The following is a 19,456-nucleotide window of genomic DNA, read 5'->3' on the forward strand; positions in this document are numbered from 1 at the left end:
CCCAGCTGTGCCTGAGTGACCGAGCCCCAGGCCGAGAGGCCGGGGGCACCCCACCTCCAAAGGGGCCTGAGCGAGCCCCAGGCCCCAGGCCCCAGGCCCCGACAAGCAGCCGCCAAGGAGTGAGCCGGTGTGTACCCGGACGCCCACCCCCAGACACAAAGAACCACCAACACACTGACACCTGAGGGAGTCCGCCACCGGCAGGGGAAGTGGTGGTGGGTGGAGATAGGCCTCCAAACCTTGGAGGGCCTGAGGTGTCCCCAGAGAGGTGGCGTCTGATACCCAACCTGACATATAGACACAGACATACAGGCACACACAGACACAAACATCCATTCCCACCCTCATGCTCTCATATGCACTCACTCCACACTCAACCAACGTGGAGACAGACATAAAGAGACGCTGTACACACAATCACACTCCCCAAGCGTACTCTACAAACCGGGTCTAGGTACCCTTGCCCCTGGAGGGGGGAATTGCACCCAGACCCAGGTGGTGTTACCCTTTTCCCTGCGGTGGGGAGAGGCAGACCACCCCGACTCCGCAGCAGCAGGGAGGCCCCACACCCCAGACCGCAGTCGGACGGCCAACTCCTCCTACTAGCCCTCCCGCTCCAGCAGGCCGCAGAGAATGGGGGTGAGAGAAGACTCCAAACCTCCCTCCACCCGCTCATTGTAGTGTTGATGCATATGTGTTCTAAGGTGCAATTAAAACCCAGGAGGGCATGGAGCTACCTGCCAAGGAGCAGCAGGTAAGCGCATGGTCCCTCCTGCTAGCCCTCAATGACTAAGTGTATTTAAAATTGAGAGGTGGGCAACGACGTCAGGGGTGAGGTATACACCCTGATGGTAATTGGTTCCATGTTTCTCAACTGCAGCCAGTCTCTCACAGCCCGCTGTGCCCACCCGTGGAACCTCCTCCGCCCGCCCGGGTGGTGGACGGGGGTCCTGTCTAGTCAGTCCGGCGGCTGCTGGATGTGCGCCGTCGTGGCCGAGGTTTCCAGTTTCTGGTGGACTGGGAGGGGTATGGCCCGGAGGAGCGCTCTTGGGTCTCGAGGGCCTTCATTGTGGACCCAGCGCTTATTGTGGATTTTTACAGGAGGCATCCTGACAAGCCTGGAGGACCGCCGGGTGGCGTTCCTTGAGGGGGGGATACTGTTAGGAGGTGGTCGGTAGGTGTACTGTTGTTGTTTGGGTTTTGTTTTCCTTTGGTTATAGGTAGGCGAGGCGGGGCTTGATGGCATTCCAACACACCTGCGACGCATCGGACGTCATCAGTGAGCGCTTTTAGGGAGCAGAGTCACGGGCGTCTGGTGTCGGAGTATTATCGCTGTCACAAGTGGTAACGAGTTAGCACAGGCTGCATCTGTTGATTTTATGCTGTGGAGCTGTATGTTTTAAAGGATCCACGTTTCGCCTACTTTTCTTTGTCTTAGCCTGTTCCATCGCCTGCCCGCCTACCTAGGATTTTGTGTTGGCTATTCTGGATCCGCGACGGAGTGCTACGTACCATCAGGCGGCGATCATCGCAGCGGCTGTGGTTTGGGTGGTCAAGTAAGCTCTCCAACTCTCTCCGTCCACTTGTGTTTAACGTTCGGCTATCAACGGTATGCCATAAACCCTGTTTTGTTCCCTGTTGTCAGGTAGCTCCGGTGCGTCTGCTACCTACCTGTATGCTTCGGCTCCATCTCATCGCCTCGGTGTTTTCCTGCTGGCACATTTTTATTTATCACTGTATATAGCCCCTTTCCCTTGTAAATATTCCCCCTTACTCGTGTATATATAAAACTTGCATCACCAACTATTCTGCGTCCGTGTGTGTTTCTGCCACGTAATCCATCTGTGTAATCCAGCTAACCCAACACTAAAGGCATTTTGTCATAAGCCAAAGATGTGGACAAATCAACATATTGACCTGATGGAGCTAAATAAAAAGTTGGGGGATCCAGGCCTTTGCAATTCTTTCTCTGGGTAACATTAATGCCTATAGCAAATGCCAAGCCAATTCATCACATGGTTCTCCAGAAATTGCACTCTGAACCCAAATTATCAATCTGCTGCTGTACAGTCTCTCTGGGGAATCATCAGTGTCATTAAAACACATCCCCTGGGAACCATGAATGGATGCCATTTGCTGCCAATCTCTATAGCGATGTTTTAATGAATACCACGAGATGAAAAAGAAGAATCAAAAAAGAACATTTGTTTTTACATTTTTGCCTGATTTTTGTTACATATGATGGGGAAAAAAACGAAAAAGGATTTAATAGTAAACACATTTTAAAGCCAATATATAAAGAAGTTTAAGCATGCCAAAATGTTGGACTTTTTAAACTAGTGAAAATACGTCACAAATATGACCTCATTGTTTATTTTTACTTTTTATGAATGTTACATGATCAGAAAAGAAATGAAAGAAAAGAAAAAGAAAAAATATTTTTTCACTTTTACTAAAATTGCCAGATTAGAGCACATGAAAGAATTGAATTTAATATTTTATTGTCACCAATTTCACACGTGAACTTTTATATTATCGGTGCCAACCTATACAATATGGAAGTATTACTGTAAAAAAATATGTGCAAATAAGTTAATGTTTCTTCTTCATATTCATTTCATATATTTTAAATATTATGATCATATTTTTAACCATTTACTAATAATTTTTAAACCAGATAATATTTGGTTAATGGCCGTAGTATTGCCCCATTGGTTTAACCCTTTAAAGCCGGTCAGAGCGGGCACGCTCCGTTTTGCGTAACTATTTTTAAATCCCGGCAGCACTGCAACCACTTAGAGTTTTTTACAGACGCTAGGACACATTTCTCAATACTTAAGTCACTTTTGCAAAACTCTTCACACATTTCTCCTAACTGACCCTCAGCCTGGCAAAGCAGTTCATTTCACATTCAAAATGCACTACAACTACCAAAACACTTCATTCAGGTCTCAAATAAACACATTCCTCCAGAACACTAGCAAAGGTTGACAGCCGACAAACACACTTTGTCACCCACAAAACAATGACCTAAAAAACACTAACAACATGTAGCATTACACAGTGTTTTCCTGTGTAAAACAAGGACACATCTCTGTTTATAATTTCAATATATGTTACTGGAATGAATCAGACATCATGTATTTATGTTTATGTATTTTTATTTTTTTGCACTAAGTAATCCCAAAATACAAGAATTTGTATACACACCATCCACTGATACACATACAATAGTAATGCTAATCTACTCGGTCTCCTCCATTTGGCCACAGGTTCTCATCCACATCACATCTTATGTCATCTAGGGTAATACACCTAGGAAAGAATCTTCTGGCATGCCAGAATTGAAGGAGTTGAAAAATTGAAGGAGTAACAACTGTGTAGATGTTCATCCACAATGAGAATCAGCTGTGGCTGGTTAAACTGCATTGTTAGATTTAAAATATGTTTCAATAAAATATTGCCGTTGGATTTTGCTGTCTTTTCAAGTTTTGCATTGTGTTATTGTTTTGGCCATAAGTTTAACAGTTTTGAAAACAGTATGTAAGCACATGCAAAATGTCCTGTCCGTACAAAGCTTTTTGGCAGTTGTTGTGTCTGAGTGAGAAGATGATTCATGAAATTTGAGAGATGTAGTCATTGAATGCATTTTGAGCCAAGACAATGATAACTGGTCCTCAGTTTAGCCCACATAGACTCCTGTTGTGCTCACTGTGTGAGGAGTTTTGCAAACGTGACCTAAGTATTGGGAAATGTGTCCTAGCGTCTGTAAAAAACTGTAAGCTAGCGCAATAATTTTTTTTTGCATATGAAACTGGAGGAGTTGTACTTACATCTTATGCCATCAGCTTGTCCTAAGTCACAGTTTCCTTCCACATATAGCTTTGCAAAAACTGCATAAACAGCACTTGCAGGAACAAAAACATAATATTCCAGAAACACACTTTGCCGATCCGATCAGCTGTTCATAACACTTCCTACGTCCATCAGCGCGAACTATCGCATGTCCGCCATGACCTACCATAAACCGGAAGTGGTGTCATTTTGCGGAAATGTAGTTTTTTACCATGAGTCTTATGAGCCTATACTGGTGTTTTTAAAAGTTATGTTTGACTTTATGACTTTCTGTGTCGTTTCTGGGATGCTTAGGACTCATATTGCACTGCTGGAAATAGTTTATTTTGATGCATATGCTGTTTTTTTGCAAATTTGCATTATAATATTCATTTTCGTTTTTCCTGCAGTATATAAAAATTGGTGTGTTTCAAAAATAAAACTATGAAGACACTTACAATAAATTTCCTGTGCTGGGAAACTATTTTGTGCAACTTTTTTGTATTTACAGTTTTGAGGGATAAGCCTCTTAAACTTCTCTAACTAGAAATATATGTTAAAAAAACAAAAACGATTTTCAATTTTTTTTGTAGTTTATTGCACTTTTTTGCAACTTATGTAATTACTATGCACTTAATGCATGCATATTATTAAAATTTGGGCTGTAATGGTTGTATTGATGTATATCAACCTGAAATGCTCCCAAAAATGGCTCCACAGAATGTAAAAATATAATATAAGCTCTGGCGGACTTGGTTCTATGATAGGTCTTAAAGGGTTAAATGCCAGTCAAAAGTATTGACTCCGTGGTATAATTCTCAAACACGTACCCTAAAGCAGATGACTTGTAATCTGGAGAGGAAATGGCGTGTCACAAATTTAGAGGATCATCATTTAGCCTGGAGAAATAGTTTGCTGCTTTATAAGAAAGCCCTCCGCAAAGCCAGAACATCTTACTATTCATCACTGATTGAAGTAAATAAGAACAACCCCAGGTTTCTCTTCAGCACTGTAGCCAGGCTGACAAAAAGTCAGAGCTCTTTTGAGCCAACAATCCCTTTAACGTTAACTAGTAATGACTTCATGAACTTCTTCACAAATAAAATTTTTATCATTAGAGAAAAAATTACCAGTAATCATCCCACAGATGTAATATTATCTACAGCTACTCTTAGTACCATTGATGTTAAGTTAGAAAGATCAATTAGAGAAAAAGAGTCTGAGTTAACTTCAATAATTACTTCCTCCAAGCCATCAACGTGTCTTTTAGACCCCATTCCTACAAAACTGCTCAAAGAAGTCCTGCCATTAATTAATTCTTCGATCTTAAATATGATCAACCTATCTCTAATGATCGGCTATGTACCACAGGCCTTCAAGCTAGCTGTAGTTAAACCTTTACTCAAAAAGCCATCTCTAGACCCAGCAGTCTTAGCTAATTATAGGCCAATCTCCAACTTTCCTTTCATAACAAAAATCCTTGAACGAGTAGTTGTCAAACAGCTAACAGATCATCTGCAGAGGAATGGTTTATTTGAAGAGTTTCAGTCAGGTTTCAGAGCTCATCACAGCACAGAAACAGCTTTAGTGAAGGTTACAAATGATCTTCTTATGGCCTCTGACAGTGGACTCATCTCTGTACTTGTCCTGCTAGACCTTAGTGCAGCATTCGATACTGTCGACCATAATATCCTATTAGAGCGATTAGAACATGCTGTAGGTATTACAGGTACTGCACTGCAGTGGTTTGTATCATATCTATCTAATAGACTCCAATTTGTGCATGTAAATGGAGAGTCCTCTTCACACACTGAGGTTAATTATGGAGATCCACAGGGTTCGGTGCTAGGACCAATTCTGTTTACATTATACATGCTTCCCTTAGGCAGCATCATTAGAAGACATAGCATACATTTTCACTGCTATGCTGATGACACCCAGCTCTATCTATCCATGAAGCCAGATAACACACACCAATTAGTTAAACTGCAGGAATGTCTTAAAGACATAAAGACCTGGATGGCCGCTAACTTTCTGCTTCTTAATTCAGATAAAACTGAGGTTATTGTACTCGGCCCTGAAAAGCTTAGAAATATGGTATCTAACCAGATTCTTACTCTGGATGGCATTACCTTGGCCTCCAGTAACGCTGTGAGGAACCTTGGAGTCATTTTTGACCAGGACATGTCCTTCAATGCACATATTAAACAAATATGTAAGACTGCGTTCTTCCATTTGTCTCAGAGTGACGCTGAAAAACTAGTTCATGCATTTATTACTTCCAGGCTGGACTACTGTAATTCATTAGTATCAGGATGTCCAAAAAACTCACTGAAAAGCCTTTAGCTAATCCAAAATGCTGCAGCAAGAGTCCTGACAGGGACTAGAAAGAGAGAGCATATTTCTCCTGTTTTGGCTTCCCTTCATTGGCTTCCTGTTAAATCCAGAATTGAATTCAAAATCCTGCTCCTCACATACAAGGTCTTAAATAATCAGGCCCCATCTTATCTTAATGACCTTGTAGTACCATATCACCCTATTAGAGCACTTCGCTCTCGCTCTGCAGGCCTACTTGTTGTTCCTAGAGTATTTAAAAGTAGAATGGGAGGGAGAGCCTTCAGTTTTCAGGCCCCTCTTCTGTGAAACCAGCTTCCAGTTTGGATTCAGGAGACAGACACTATCTCTACTTTTAAGATTAGGCTTAAAACTTTCCTTTTTGCTAAAGCATATAGTTAGGGCTGGACCAGGTGACCCTGAATCCTCCCTTAGTTATGCTGCAATAGACATAGGCTGCCGGGGGATTCCCATGATGCATTGAGTTTTTCCTTTCCAGTCACCTTTCTCACTCACTATGTATTAACAGACCTCTCTGCATTGAATCATATCTGTTATTAACCTCTGTCTCTCTTCCACAGCATGTCTTTTATCCTGTCTTCCTTCTCTCATCCCAACCGGTCGCAGCCTGGTTCTGCCGGAGGTTTCTTCCTGTTAAAAGGGAGTTTTTCCTTCCCACTGTTGCCAAAGTGCTTGCTCATATGGGGTCATATGATTGTTGGGTTTTTCTCTGTATCTATGAAGCGCCTTGAGGCGACTTATGTTGTGATTTGGCGCTATATAAATAAAATTGAATTGAATTGAATTGAAAAGTCAGTGCATGGAAATATAGAAATACATGCAAAACATTTATACCTCAGTAAACCTTACGATGACATGAAAGGTGCTGTCTTTTGTTGAAAATGAACAAATGATAAGTTAATTTAGTTATTCAGAAAGTCATTCATTTGAGACAATCTGGATGCCTCATGAAGCTGTTTATAGCCTCGGCCTCCTATCGGTCCTTGTCAGTGTATCTTTAATCCCCCTCCTGTTACTCAGTTCATGGTTTGGAATTTCTCAGATTCAAGTTTCCTTTTATGGATTTTTATTCTTTGTGAACTCTGGCTTCCTGTAATTTGATTTTTTGTGTCAGGGTGTTAACTTTGCAGCAAAAATCTTGTTTAAAACTATGTCATAACCACATTCAGGCATAAAAACCCTTCTAGCATTTATTTTTTGCCATCTTCATCTAATCAGTATAAGTTGCAAACATTCTGATATCCTGTATATTCACTGATATTCCCAGAATATGTAAGTAATAAAATTAGCATTTTCCTTTTTGCTTATTTCATTATGTTTGGGTTTTTTTTAATGAAGCAAACTTTTAGCGTGCTTTAAGAATTATCACCTTCTGCAGTGAGTGCAACACACCCTACGGTGTCTGTATGAATTTGCTCAATAGACCAGTAATATAAAGTGGTTTGAGCACAGGATAGCTTATGTGGAACTTCACCGTAACAGAGTTTGCTCAGTACGCAAATCAATTCACTATAACTGACAACATTTCATATTCATGTATCCGGAAAGATTTATTAGCTAAAAGGTCCCTTCTCATATTAAACAAATGCCATTGGGAATAGTGAAATATTGCCAGTTCATATGACCTGCCTATTGATTGTTAATATTGTGCATTAGTCCTAAAATGTCATCCAAATCCATCCATATATATATATATATATAGATAGATAGATAGATAGATAGATAGATAGATAGATAGATAGATAGATAGATAGATAGATAGATAGATAGATAGATAGATAGATAGATAGATAGATAGATAGATAGATAGATAGATAGATAGATGGGATTTGTGCATTTTGCAAGACGTTCCATATGACAGAGAAAACCAGAAGCTAGCTAGTTATCTATTGCACTAAACGATAGATTTTATTAGTGGGCAGTAATGGACTAACTGTCTAAGCTTGTCAACTATAAACTGACCCAAACACATTCTGCTCCTCCAGACAATGAATTGTAGAACAGAAATAGAGTCAAGCCTCCCACCCTCCTCATTTATCACAGAGCACAGAGTAAGGGCTTTCTTTAACAAGACACTTACAGTTTAGTGTAAATGAGCTGTTACATAAGCAAAGCCTTTCATTTTTGAGGTAAGAATTTATGATTCCCTGAGTTTCTTTCCATAGTTTTTAAGAGATTGTTTCTCCAAGGTTTTCCTTGTAGGAATCCTTAATGGTTTCCACAGAGGGTATATCCAAGCTCTGTAATTTATCACATGATGTCTGAGGCAGTGATTGCATTATTGTGCCTAGTTTGCTAAACCATATTTTGTATTGTCTTAAATAAATCCTCCCCAGTATCAGTAGGTAGGATAGATAATTCATTGTCAAGCCTATTAGACTACTGTCATGGGAGTGAAGAGACTCAGACCCAGAGTTCTTAGAATGAAGAGTCAAAAGTTTATTTACAAAAACACCAGGTGCAATATGTACAATGTGCAAGGGTCGAGGTTTCCAGGGATCCATGGGAAGGAGGGGGAATTGTCCGTACACACAGCCAAGATCACACATACCACGGTCCTCTTCAGACACTCACGCTCTCCCTCCACTCGCACTACGCCACACTGCCAAACTCAGGGATCAAGGGAAGGGTAACAGGGACAGGTCCAAGGTATCAATGTACAAAGAAACACATGGTCAGAAACAAGCAAGAGATTCACAAGGAGACTAGGATTTGCCAGGGCTGCACTAACTCAGTTTATTCAACAGTCCAGCAACAAGAAGCACTGAGATACCACCTTAAGTAGTAGCCAGGTAATCAGGTAAATTAGCGGCAGGTGGTCAATCAGGCCAGGTGTGTGGGCGGGAACCCATGATAAACTCCGCTCAGGCAGACAGAGGACAGGAGAGAGAGAGAGGGGGAGGGCAAAAACAATAACAAAAACATATGGCACTGAGCCAGCTGGGGAGACACGGAGACCATGACAACTATTGCAATAGTCTACCTAAGAAGTGAAAACGGCTTTAGCTGATCTAAAATGCTGTTGCTTAAAGACAGAAAAATCCTTTTAAAAAACCCACTTCACAGTATACCAGGCTGTAACTTAACTGAAATTAAAATGTTACTCTTTGTTCATAATTGGTTTTGACAGTACATCTCAGTAGACTTGTAGTCAAGACCACCTAATCCGAGACCAAGACAAGACCAAGACCAGAGGGTATCGAGACCAAGACCAAGACTGAGACCAAGTTGAGACGAGACCAAGACCGAGACAAAAAAGTCTTTAAACTGCAGCCAGATGCTGCTTCGTTTACGGGTGTCAGGCATATTTATGTGTTTTTGCTGTCGCACAGCCCTCCTCACCGCTGTCTACTGTCTCACTCACTTACTGAGAGGACAGACACACGGTCCACTTGACTGTCGCGTCTCTCACCCTCTCTGTTTTTCACATAATGATATTATCCTATATCCTCACATGTAATTGGCCACAATATGGAGTGATTGGAGCATAGTTGAGCCACTGTGTGAGAGCTGAGCAGCAAAAAGAAATTAAGTGAGGGTAGAAATGACAGTAGCACAGGAACAGAACGGGAGGGAGAGAGAGAAAGAGAGCCATGGACAACAACATCACATTAGAAAGGTATAGTAATCATCCACAACTATTTTCAGTTGCAGATGATAAAGGATTCTAAAAGTTTATTCATGCAGGTCCATATGACAGAGAATGTGCATCTTCTTTTTGTTTTCATATTTTAATTTATATTTAATTGTGTTGTGGTTTGCAGTGTTTCGTGTTGTTTCACTTAAAAGGAAAAAGCTGAAAATTTAAATAGTTAAAAGTTGAAATGTGAATAGTTGGTTTTTGTATTATATGATTTATTTATTACATTTTATGTGGCGTGAATAAATAAAAGTATATTTACGGTGGCCCCTACAGACAAAGCACGTACAAACTTCAAAACACGTAAAAAAGACAACAGAAGTGCTCCAGGATGCTGGGCGCAGTGTTGAGCTTTTGTTAGCTAGTGGCTACACAAGCCAGGAAGCACCAACAACCAGATTTGGTGTGTGGTAGTAACAGGTAAATGAACTTTTTCTTTTTTTTTATTATTTGAATATATATGAATGCTTGTGTATAAATACACAAACAATACACACATGCTTTCGATTGTGTAATTTAAGTGATCTAGGTAGCTCTGTTTGGAAGTTCACTTCATGCTAGAAATGTGTTTTGGCGTTTGTACATGTTTTGTCTGTAGGGGCCACCGCATATATTTATATATAAACATATATTATAAATAAAGCCACTTTTTTTTTTGCATTAGTAATTCCTTTTGTGCATAATTTTATATTGTTGTCAATAATAAATAAATTAAAGCAACAAAACAACCTGAAGAGCCGGTTCGGAGCCGAAAGAGCCGGCTCTTTTTAGTGAGCCGAGCCGAAAGAGCTGGTTCTCTAAAAAGAGCCGGAAATCCCATCACTACTGTCTACAGCAAACTCGCAGGCAGCAGCTTCTCCCCCCTCACATGTGTAAGTGCTGTGCTCAGTTGCCCAGCTCGGATCATACCAAATTTAGGGGGAATTTACGATGGTGCGCTATGTGCTTCGTGTGTTTTTTGTTTTATACAGTTGTCAGTCAGGCATCTAACTAACAAATTACACTCCGAAAGACCCCATGCTTCTGAAAAAATTTACTGGGCTTAAGCCCAGTAAGCGCCCCCCTGCTCTGCTGATGGTTGACTCCAAATCTCCCGAACAGTACGTCGATTTGAGAACGCAAGACCGAGAGAGCGAGACCGAGACCAAGACAAAAGTCCGTCGAGACCAAGACCACGTAAAAGTGATCTCGAGACATCCAACTCTACATCTCAGACATATTGACCATTTTTGAATCCTCTACTAAAGATGGTGAAACTGCCTTCAGTTTGTATGCCTTCAGGAACAAACTACCAGAAGGCTACAATTAAATTGAAGCTAAACACCTCTCTTTTAACGGTAGATTTTAATTAAGATTACATCTCCTTTACTGTTATTTTTTATTCACATGTCTAAAGCTTTTATTTTATTTATCCTTGAGTCTTTTATTTTCTTTCTTTTTTGGCTGATATGAAGCGTTTTGTATTGCCTTGCGATGGAAAAATATTAAGCAAAAAAAGAACTGAAAAACTGATTTTCCACTTGTCTGACTTTTCAACAGAACATTGGTATTTCTGTGATCTTGACAGTAAAATAAACCAAAAAAAAGCACCTCTTCTTCTCCTCTCACTAGCTCCTTTTCCATTGCATGCGCAAATTACAAGTTACAGTGTGTACAACATTAGGTGTCAGTAGATTACAGATTTCCGTCAACTGAGTTCTGCTTCTTAGCCCCTCCCAGTTCAAGTGCATAATCCTTGCTACGGTGGCCACTGTAGCACAATTAACTCTGGAAGCCTTTCCATGTAGGCTGTCAGTGAATCACTGTCACTGTTTACCTCAGACCTCATCGGTAATGCCGACGTCCATCTTAGCCACTGAATTCACTGTATTGGGTCAACATGGCTGCTTCCACAAACCCCATTGGACTGAGCAGTTGAGTATGTGGCTCCGCCCATGAAAAATCCTTTCCTCAACTCTGCTGCTCAACCAACAAATACATATCCCTTATAAATGTAGCACCACTTAAGGAGAAATAAATGGGCTTTCCAACAGTATGAGGTTTATTGCCCAGAAGCATTGTTACAACACAGAAATATGAAATCAGCCAAATGCAAATTTTCTTCCTTTTTGTGCTAGGTTTATTTTAAGAAGAGGATTTATGACTAATAGTCATTATTGTTTCATTATAATTTTGACATTTATAAAAACAGCCTGAGAAGTCTGCCTCCTTTACGTCGTTAAAATGTTAAAATCAAATGTGGCAATTTAAAGTGAACTACTAAAAGGTAAACGCCACAAATTCAAAAATCCTGAATAATATTTTCTGATATCACTTTTTTTAATGACGTTGTCACACATAAGGAAGAGTCTGTTACTTTTGCAGAGATCTCTGAATGGACTGATGAATTTTAGTGTAAAGAAAAAACTAACTGTAGAAGACTTGAGTTAGTGTCCCATTCGATGCTTTACTATGAAATAAGTACCATCATGTGAACTAATAACAGATTTGCTGATAATGTAATTTGAACATAAATTAAGCCTTCTGTTCTTACCAGAAGGAAACCCCAAGTTGCATGTCAATAAAAAGAAAACAAATGCACTTTATCATGGACAATGTGCTGTCAGTGTAAATGGGGAATATAATTTCTATAATTAGTCTTTCCAGCCTTTGGCAACAGTTAATAATGGGTTTGTTTTTGGATCTTAGCATCTGTTCATCAATACTGAGCAAAGTGTTACTGTTCTCCCCAGTCAGATAGAGGACAAATAGCCTATCTAAAGGTTTTGATTGCTCCACAAGACTCAAGCCGTGCTCATTTCCCATGGACTGAAACCTTCGGCAGATACACATCAAGCAGCCCGTCTTTCTCCTGACACAGCTGAAAGTAACTGCTGAGTGTCCGGGTGTCTTGTGTTCATGCATGTGTATAGCTGTGTACATTTTTGTATTTGGAGGGATTACTTGGAGAAAACAGTGGGAGAATGTGCTCCGACTTTACCACTTTATGTGCACAAGACATTGCTCACTAAAACAGAATCTTGGGCCCAGCAGATAATCACTGGTTACTCAGCAACTGGAATTTCCAATCACACTGCATCATGTGACATCAACACACGGTCTCTCTGTCTCTCGTGTTTTACCTTTCTGTGTCCACTTTATATTCTGAATCTATAGAAGGGATGACACATTGAACTAATGTGTCATGTTATTTTCAGGCTCTGGTTCATATTATTAGTTATATTAGGCTGTTTCCACACAAGAACTTTGAACAGTTTTGGGAGAATAAGATCAGGATGTTTTCCAGGGTTGTCTGTCCTAATATCGAACAGCAAGTACTCCACATGCATTTGATCTATTAGGTTTAGGTGAGGGATCTGCATTCAGGAGGCAGCCCACATGATGCCCACTCTCTAGCAGCTATGTAATGCTATTTGTAAATTGCAACAATCCAACATTACATGGACATTGATCTAGAGAACTGGCAGGTTAATGATAAACAGAAGTTTGATGTAAATGGCCAACACATTTGCATTATCACATGCACTGTTTTGGGTGATGTCAAGAAAAGTTTATCCAAATAATGATAAAATATTTTAGATAGCGACACTTCACAGAAAGTTCTGTAGATAGACTGAACACATTCAGCCTTGAGGTGGATGGACTGCAAATAGCAAAAGATGCTGTCAGTTTCAACAGATCTATACTGGTAAAATCAAATGTGATCCAATTCAGCAGCTCTTTACAGCTGTGGTGATCAGAAAAATGTCAGTACACAAAAGACATTCAACTGTGTGGTAGATGTCACTAGTTGAAACGAGTATTTTATCCCCAAGGAAAACATGATGTAGTGCTTGGTGCAAAAAGTGTTGTTGGAAAACGCAGCAGTAAGATATTTCTTATAGTTGGTTAGAAGGTTTGTACACATCTCACGAGGGATTCTGGGCCACTTCTCTTCACAGAAACTCTCGAAATCCTTTGGTTTTCTTTGTTTGCATTTGGCAACTTGGAACTTTAGCTCTCTCCACAGATTATTAGACTATTGAAAACTGGAGACTGGCCATTCCATGACTTTAATGTGCTTCTACTTAAACAATTTCTTTGTTGCGTTCATGGTATATTTAGGGTAATTGTCCAGCTTGAAGACCTGTTTTCTGTGTTCTGGCTGAGGGAAGGAGGTTCTCATCCCATGTCTTTATGGCTTCATCCGATGCCCCATCTATTGGCTTCCTTTAAACGTGGTGGATTGAGCTGATGCCAAAGAGCTCAATTTTGGATTGATCTGATCAAAGCACTTTCTCCCAAGCCTTCTCTGAATCATTTAAATGTTCACTTCCAAACTTAAGAGAGGCCTATACAGTACATGTGTGTTCCTGAGCAGGAGAACTTTGCAGGCACTGCAAGATTTCAGTCCAGTATGGCATAGGATGTTACCAGTGGTGTTCTTGGTGACTGTGGTTCCAACTGCCTTCAGATCATTAACAAGCTCCTCCCTTGTAGATTTTGGGCTGATCCACCACTTTCACATGATCATCCTCACACCAGTAGGCAAGGCCGTGTATGGACCTACATACTGAGGGTAATTAATGGTCATTTTATATTTCTTCCATTTCCAAATAATCACACCAACAGATCTACTTGTTTCCTCCACTATACAATACTGCTCCCATTAGTAAATGAATAATTATGCTAACCTGGATGTAGAAGTCTATTATTGTTTTTATCAGTCCCTGTCATAATGAGTAATTAGAATTTTTGCAGAATAGTACAAAGTACAAAAGAACAAATACAAAGTGGATACAAATACAAAATCAAAGGCACAGAAACAACAGCAACAACAAAAAGATTCATATGTGTACAAAGAGGCATAAAAATGCTTCAACAATATGGCAATGATGAAAATTATGCACATTTAAAAAAAAAAATTTAATAGGCATAAAGAAGACTGTTAACACTAATTTTATGTCTCTCTAAATTTGTGCCCTTACCCTTATGTAGGAGGTGTGGGACACATTTTTACATATGTTTGCCCAGAGGTCCTGTTTCAATGACCTCATTGTCTGCCCATCCTTCGCTTTTCAGCTCTGTGCCTTTTCCCGTCCTCCTCTTAATCCTGCGGGATGGCCATGATATACACTGAGGCAATCAGCAATATGGGCATACATTTATTTCACAGCTGAATAAATTAGTGGCATTTTATCGAGTGGTGAGACATAGTGGAGGAGACTGTGTTGGCATTGTTACTGTATTGGCATCTTAAAAAGATTAATTGTGCCCAAGGTGGTTTCCAATTGGTAAACAATTATTATAATTCTGCAAGCTTCATGTATAATTAATGAGCGGATTAAACGGCTGATGCAAGGCCTCCGTTTCCTTCACTGGGTGAAACAATACAAGAGCCTAGTACAGGTTACAGTAGGTGAACTTCTTAACATTTAATTTCAAGTGCTGCAAGACACAGACTACATGTACTACATTATGTAAAGGATAAACTAAGTAGTAGTTCAGCAAGTACACCATCTTACAAAGACAGTACACAATAGAAAAGTACATTAACAGTTAAACTGGAAACAAAATCGAGGAAATGTAAGTTGTTACTGCCATCAAGCAATACTACTAGCCCATACAGTTTCATACAGAGTATACTACCTACAAGAAGTGTTGAGTTGTTTTTGCATAGCTGGTTTTATTGTCTAATATATGAATGTTTTAGTCTAGCATTTCTGGTCCTTTTTTAAAGTTGTAGTACCTCCCTTTGGGCCAAACAATGATTTTTGTTCTATCATATTGTTTAATTCAGAACCAGGACAACAGGCCGCACAAAAAACTCACTAGGTTAGTGAAAAAGACAGGGAGAAGAATACACACATAACAATCATTTTAAAGATGACAAAGACTATATGAATAGATTTAAGTTCAAATTAAGTTATAGTTTAAGTTTTAAGTTCATAAAAAGAATGCAGGGAATGTGAAGCAAATATAACTTCATACTGTCGGCTAGAGAAGAGCGAAGCCGCTCATAATGCAAAGCATGCCATATCATCTGTCAAACATGACAGAGGCAATGTTTTTGCATCAGCACTGCAATTTGTTTATTGATGATGTGACTGCTGATAGAAGTAACAGGATGAAATCTTAAGTGTACAGAGCTATGCTCTGCTAACGAGACAACAAGAGCAACCCAAGAGTTTCCCAGTGCAAAGAAATGGGATATATATATATATATATATATATATATATATATATATATATATATATATATATATATATATATATATATATATATATATATGGGATATTTTAATGACTTAGTCAGCTACCTGATCTCAACCCAATAAAGCATGATTTTCAGTTATTAAAGACAAATCTGAATGCAGAGAGACGCACAAACAAGAAACTGAAACTGAAGGTGGCTACAGTAAAGGTGAAGCAGAGTACCAGTGCATGCCCAGTACGTGTCGACTTCAGACAGTTATTGGCCGCAAATGTGTTTGTGTTTGATCTGAAATCCACTGTGAATGTGTACAGAGGCAAAATTTCATCTTTGTTAAACAAATTATAGAACTAACTGTATTTCCACCATCCCTGCTTTGGCAATAGATCATAGGTCAGGAAAGACAGAGTGGAAGTGGATGGAATTTTTTCACAGAACTCAGTTTACTTTAAGTGGTTAGTCAACCTTATAGAGCCTTTGATCTTATAAAGTTCCTTATGAAGAGCTATCATACTATGTCTATTGTGAAAAAGTAAGTACTAATAGCTAAAATGCATACGGGTGAAGAGAGCATGTACTTTAGAGGCTTGATTCTGGGTTCTTTGTATGGCAGTGAAGTTGTTTTTTCTTGTAATATCTCATTATTAATGTTAATTTATCACACAGCTGTTATCATTCATCTTTGCATGTTGATTTCTTCTGATTATGTAGTGCTTATGAAAAAAAGTGATTTTCTTCTCATCGCACTGCACCAGCTTGGATAACATTTGTGCCACCATTAAATCACTGGGCTAATTCTTCCTTGTTACATTGTTTAACAGCAGAAAAATGAAAAATAAGTACATAGCAATGACTATATCATCAACTTGACTGCATTAAATCACAGTAAAGTAATCGAGAGCAGGAGAGATGGAGTGGAGCTATAATTGGCTGATGCTCATTAGAGAACTGTCTCTGCAGCCTTCTCCAGATTTTAGTCCTCAAACTTTATTAAAACAAGAGCAGAGAAAAGTGTTGTACATCATTGTTATTTTGAAGTTATAATTTATTTCACCTCTTCTTTGTGAATATTCTTCTTGCAAAAAATATTCAAACAATACACGTGCGTTACAATTCAAAGATATGTAGTAAAAGCAAAAACCTAACCTATGGTTCAATCTGACATTTCCAATTATGTATTTCTGTCTGTTATGTTTGAATTTCAAAGTAAATCCAGTCTGAAGCTACAGCAGGCTGAACAACAAAGATGACAATGGCACACACTGTAGATTTTTCACATCCACTTTTGCAAACTTTTTGCACTGCCCTATTACAGTTTTTTACAGACGCTAGGACACATTTCTCAATACTTAGGTCACTTTTGCAAAACTCTTCACACAATCCTTCTAACTGACCGTCAGCTTGGCAAAGCAGTTCATTTCACATTCAAAATGCACTACAACTACCAAAACACTTTATTCAGGTCTCAAATAAACTCATTCTTCCAGAACACTAGCAAAGGTTGACAGCCGACAAACACACTTTGTCACCCACAAAACAATGACCTAAAAAACACTAACAACATGTAGCATTACACAGTGTTTTCTTGTGTAAAACAAGGACACATCTCTGTTTATAATTTCAATATATGTTACTGGAATGAATCAGACATCATGCAGAATTCGTTAATATTTGTTTATGTATTTTTATTTTTTTGCACTAAGAAATCCCAAAATACAAGTATTTATATACACACCATCCACTGATGCACATCAACCCGGTCTTCTCCATTTGGCCACAGCTTCTCATCCACATCACATCTAATGTCATCTAGGGCAACACACCTAGGAAAGAATCTCCTGGCATGCCTGATCCATCCCTGGCAATCTTCTGCTGATATGTCCAGGCATCCAGCATTCATTGCATCCAGGAGGGACATTTGATCATGTGGATGATGGTCGTAAACCTTCCACCGCCATGAGGAAAAGAATTCCTCTATGAGGTTGAGGAATGGAGAGTAAGGTGGGAGGAAAAGAGACTCCATTCTGGGATGGGCTGCAAACCACTCGGTGACTGCACGGGAGTGATGAAATGCCACATTGTCCCATACAATTATAAATGTTGGCTGATTCCTTCTCTCCGCATCCCTTTCCTCACCTAGCACAACCCTTCCATAGAGATCATGCAGGAACGCAAGGAGCCGTTCAGTGTTGTATGGCCCAATCAGTGGTCTGTGTAGCAGCAGTCCATCAGTGGATATTGCTGCGCACATTGTGATGTTGGCACCCCTCTGGCCCGGGACATTCACTGTGGCTCTCTTCCCAATCACATTCCTCCCTCGTCGCTGTGCTTTGGCCAAGTTGAAACCTGCCTCATCCACAAAGATGAAAATGTGGTGCGTTTGCCTGCCTTCAATCTCCATGACTCTCTAACATAAATCCACAAGGCAACATAAGCTGTTACAGTAGTAAATTTGTATAATTGTCTTTGTGTGTGTTTGGTTTTGTTCAAAAACAGATCTGTATTTTATTCTGATCTTACCTGGACATACTGGTTCCTGAGTTGCTTGACATGTTCAGAGTTCCTCTCAAAAGGCACAGTGTACAACTGCTTCATCCTGACCTGATGTTTTTTCAGGACTCTAGAAATTGTTGTTACGCTTACACTGTGAATATTTGCGAAGGTAACGTTGTCTGCCAAGACTCTTTGTCTAATTTCAGTGAGTTTTATCCCATTGTTTCTGATGACCATATCAACAATGGCAGTTTCCTGCACATCAGTGAACATCCGTCCTCTCCCTCCTGTGTGAGGTAACCGTTGAGTCCTAAGCAGGAATGCAACAACAATTACACAAAAGCTTATTTACTTCTGAAATGTGCAAATGCCCTTGCAGAATACAAGTTACCTGTTGGTTTGCCGGAAAACTCTAACAATAGATGCCACTGTAGAGCGTTGCAGATTTGGCTGCACTCTCTGACCAGCCTCTCTCATTGAGTGACCATGATTTACTACATGATCAATTGCAGTAGCTCTGATCTCATCTGAGACTACAGCTCTTGATCTTCCTCTTATTCTTCTTCCACCACGCATACATATTCCTCGCCCCCTCCCAGCCACTCTTCTTCCTCTTTGAGCCACTTCTCCATTTCTGGCTGGGTCCATGTTTACGTCACAAAACAAACCTATTCAGCAGTTGTCTCCTTTTGTAATGGAATTGAAGGAGTAACACCTGTGTAGAGGTTCATCTACAATGGGAATCAGCTGTGGCTGGTTAAACTGCATTTTTAGATTTAGAATATGTTTCAATAAAATATTGCTGTTGGATTTTGCTGTCTTTTCAAGTTTTGCATTGTGTTATTGTTTTGGCCATAAGTTTAACAGTTTTGAAAACAGTATGTAAGCACATGCAAAATGTCCTGTACGTACAAAGATTTTTGGCAGTTGTTGTGTCTGAG

The 19,456-nt window shown here is 39.8% G+C and overlaps 1 protein-coding gene across 1 annotated transcript; it reads right to left on the reverse strand.

Annotated features, from left to right (window-relative positions):
- Window positions 1-958: 958 nt before the first annotated feature.
- On the reverse strand, window positions 959-19,200 carry LOC145424157 (uncharacterized). The gene is made up of 4 exons (XM_080297130.1): window positions 18,907-19,200; window positions 18,543-18,825; window positions 17,846-18,429; window positions 959-1,256 (listed from the first exon to the last, which is right to left on the reverse strand). The coding sequence occupies exons 1-4, from the start codon at window positions 19,161-19,163 to the stop codon at window positions 959-961; spliced, it is 1,422 nt and encodes a 473-aa protein (XP_080153256.1). The 5' UTR covers window positions 19,164-19,200.
- Window positions 19,201-19,456: the final 256 nt, after the last annotated feature.

The sequence above is a fragment of the Astatotilapia calliptera genome, chromosome 23 (assembly GCF_964374335.1).
Source record: "Astatotilapia calliptera chromosome 23, fAstCal68.1, whole genome shotgun sequence".
In the NCBI taxonomy this organism is placed as follows: domain Eukaryota; kingdom Metazoa; phylum Chordata; class Actinopteri; order Cichliformes; family Cichlidae; genus Astatotilapia; species Astatotilapia calliptera.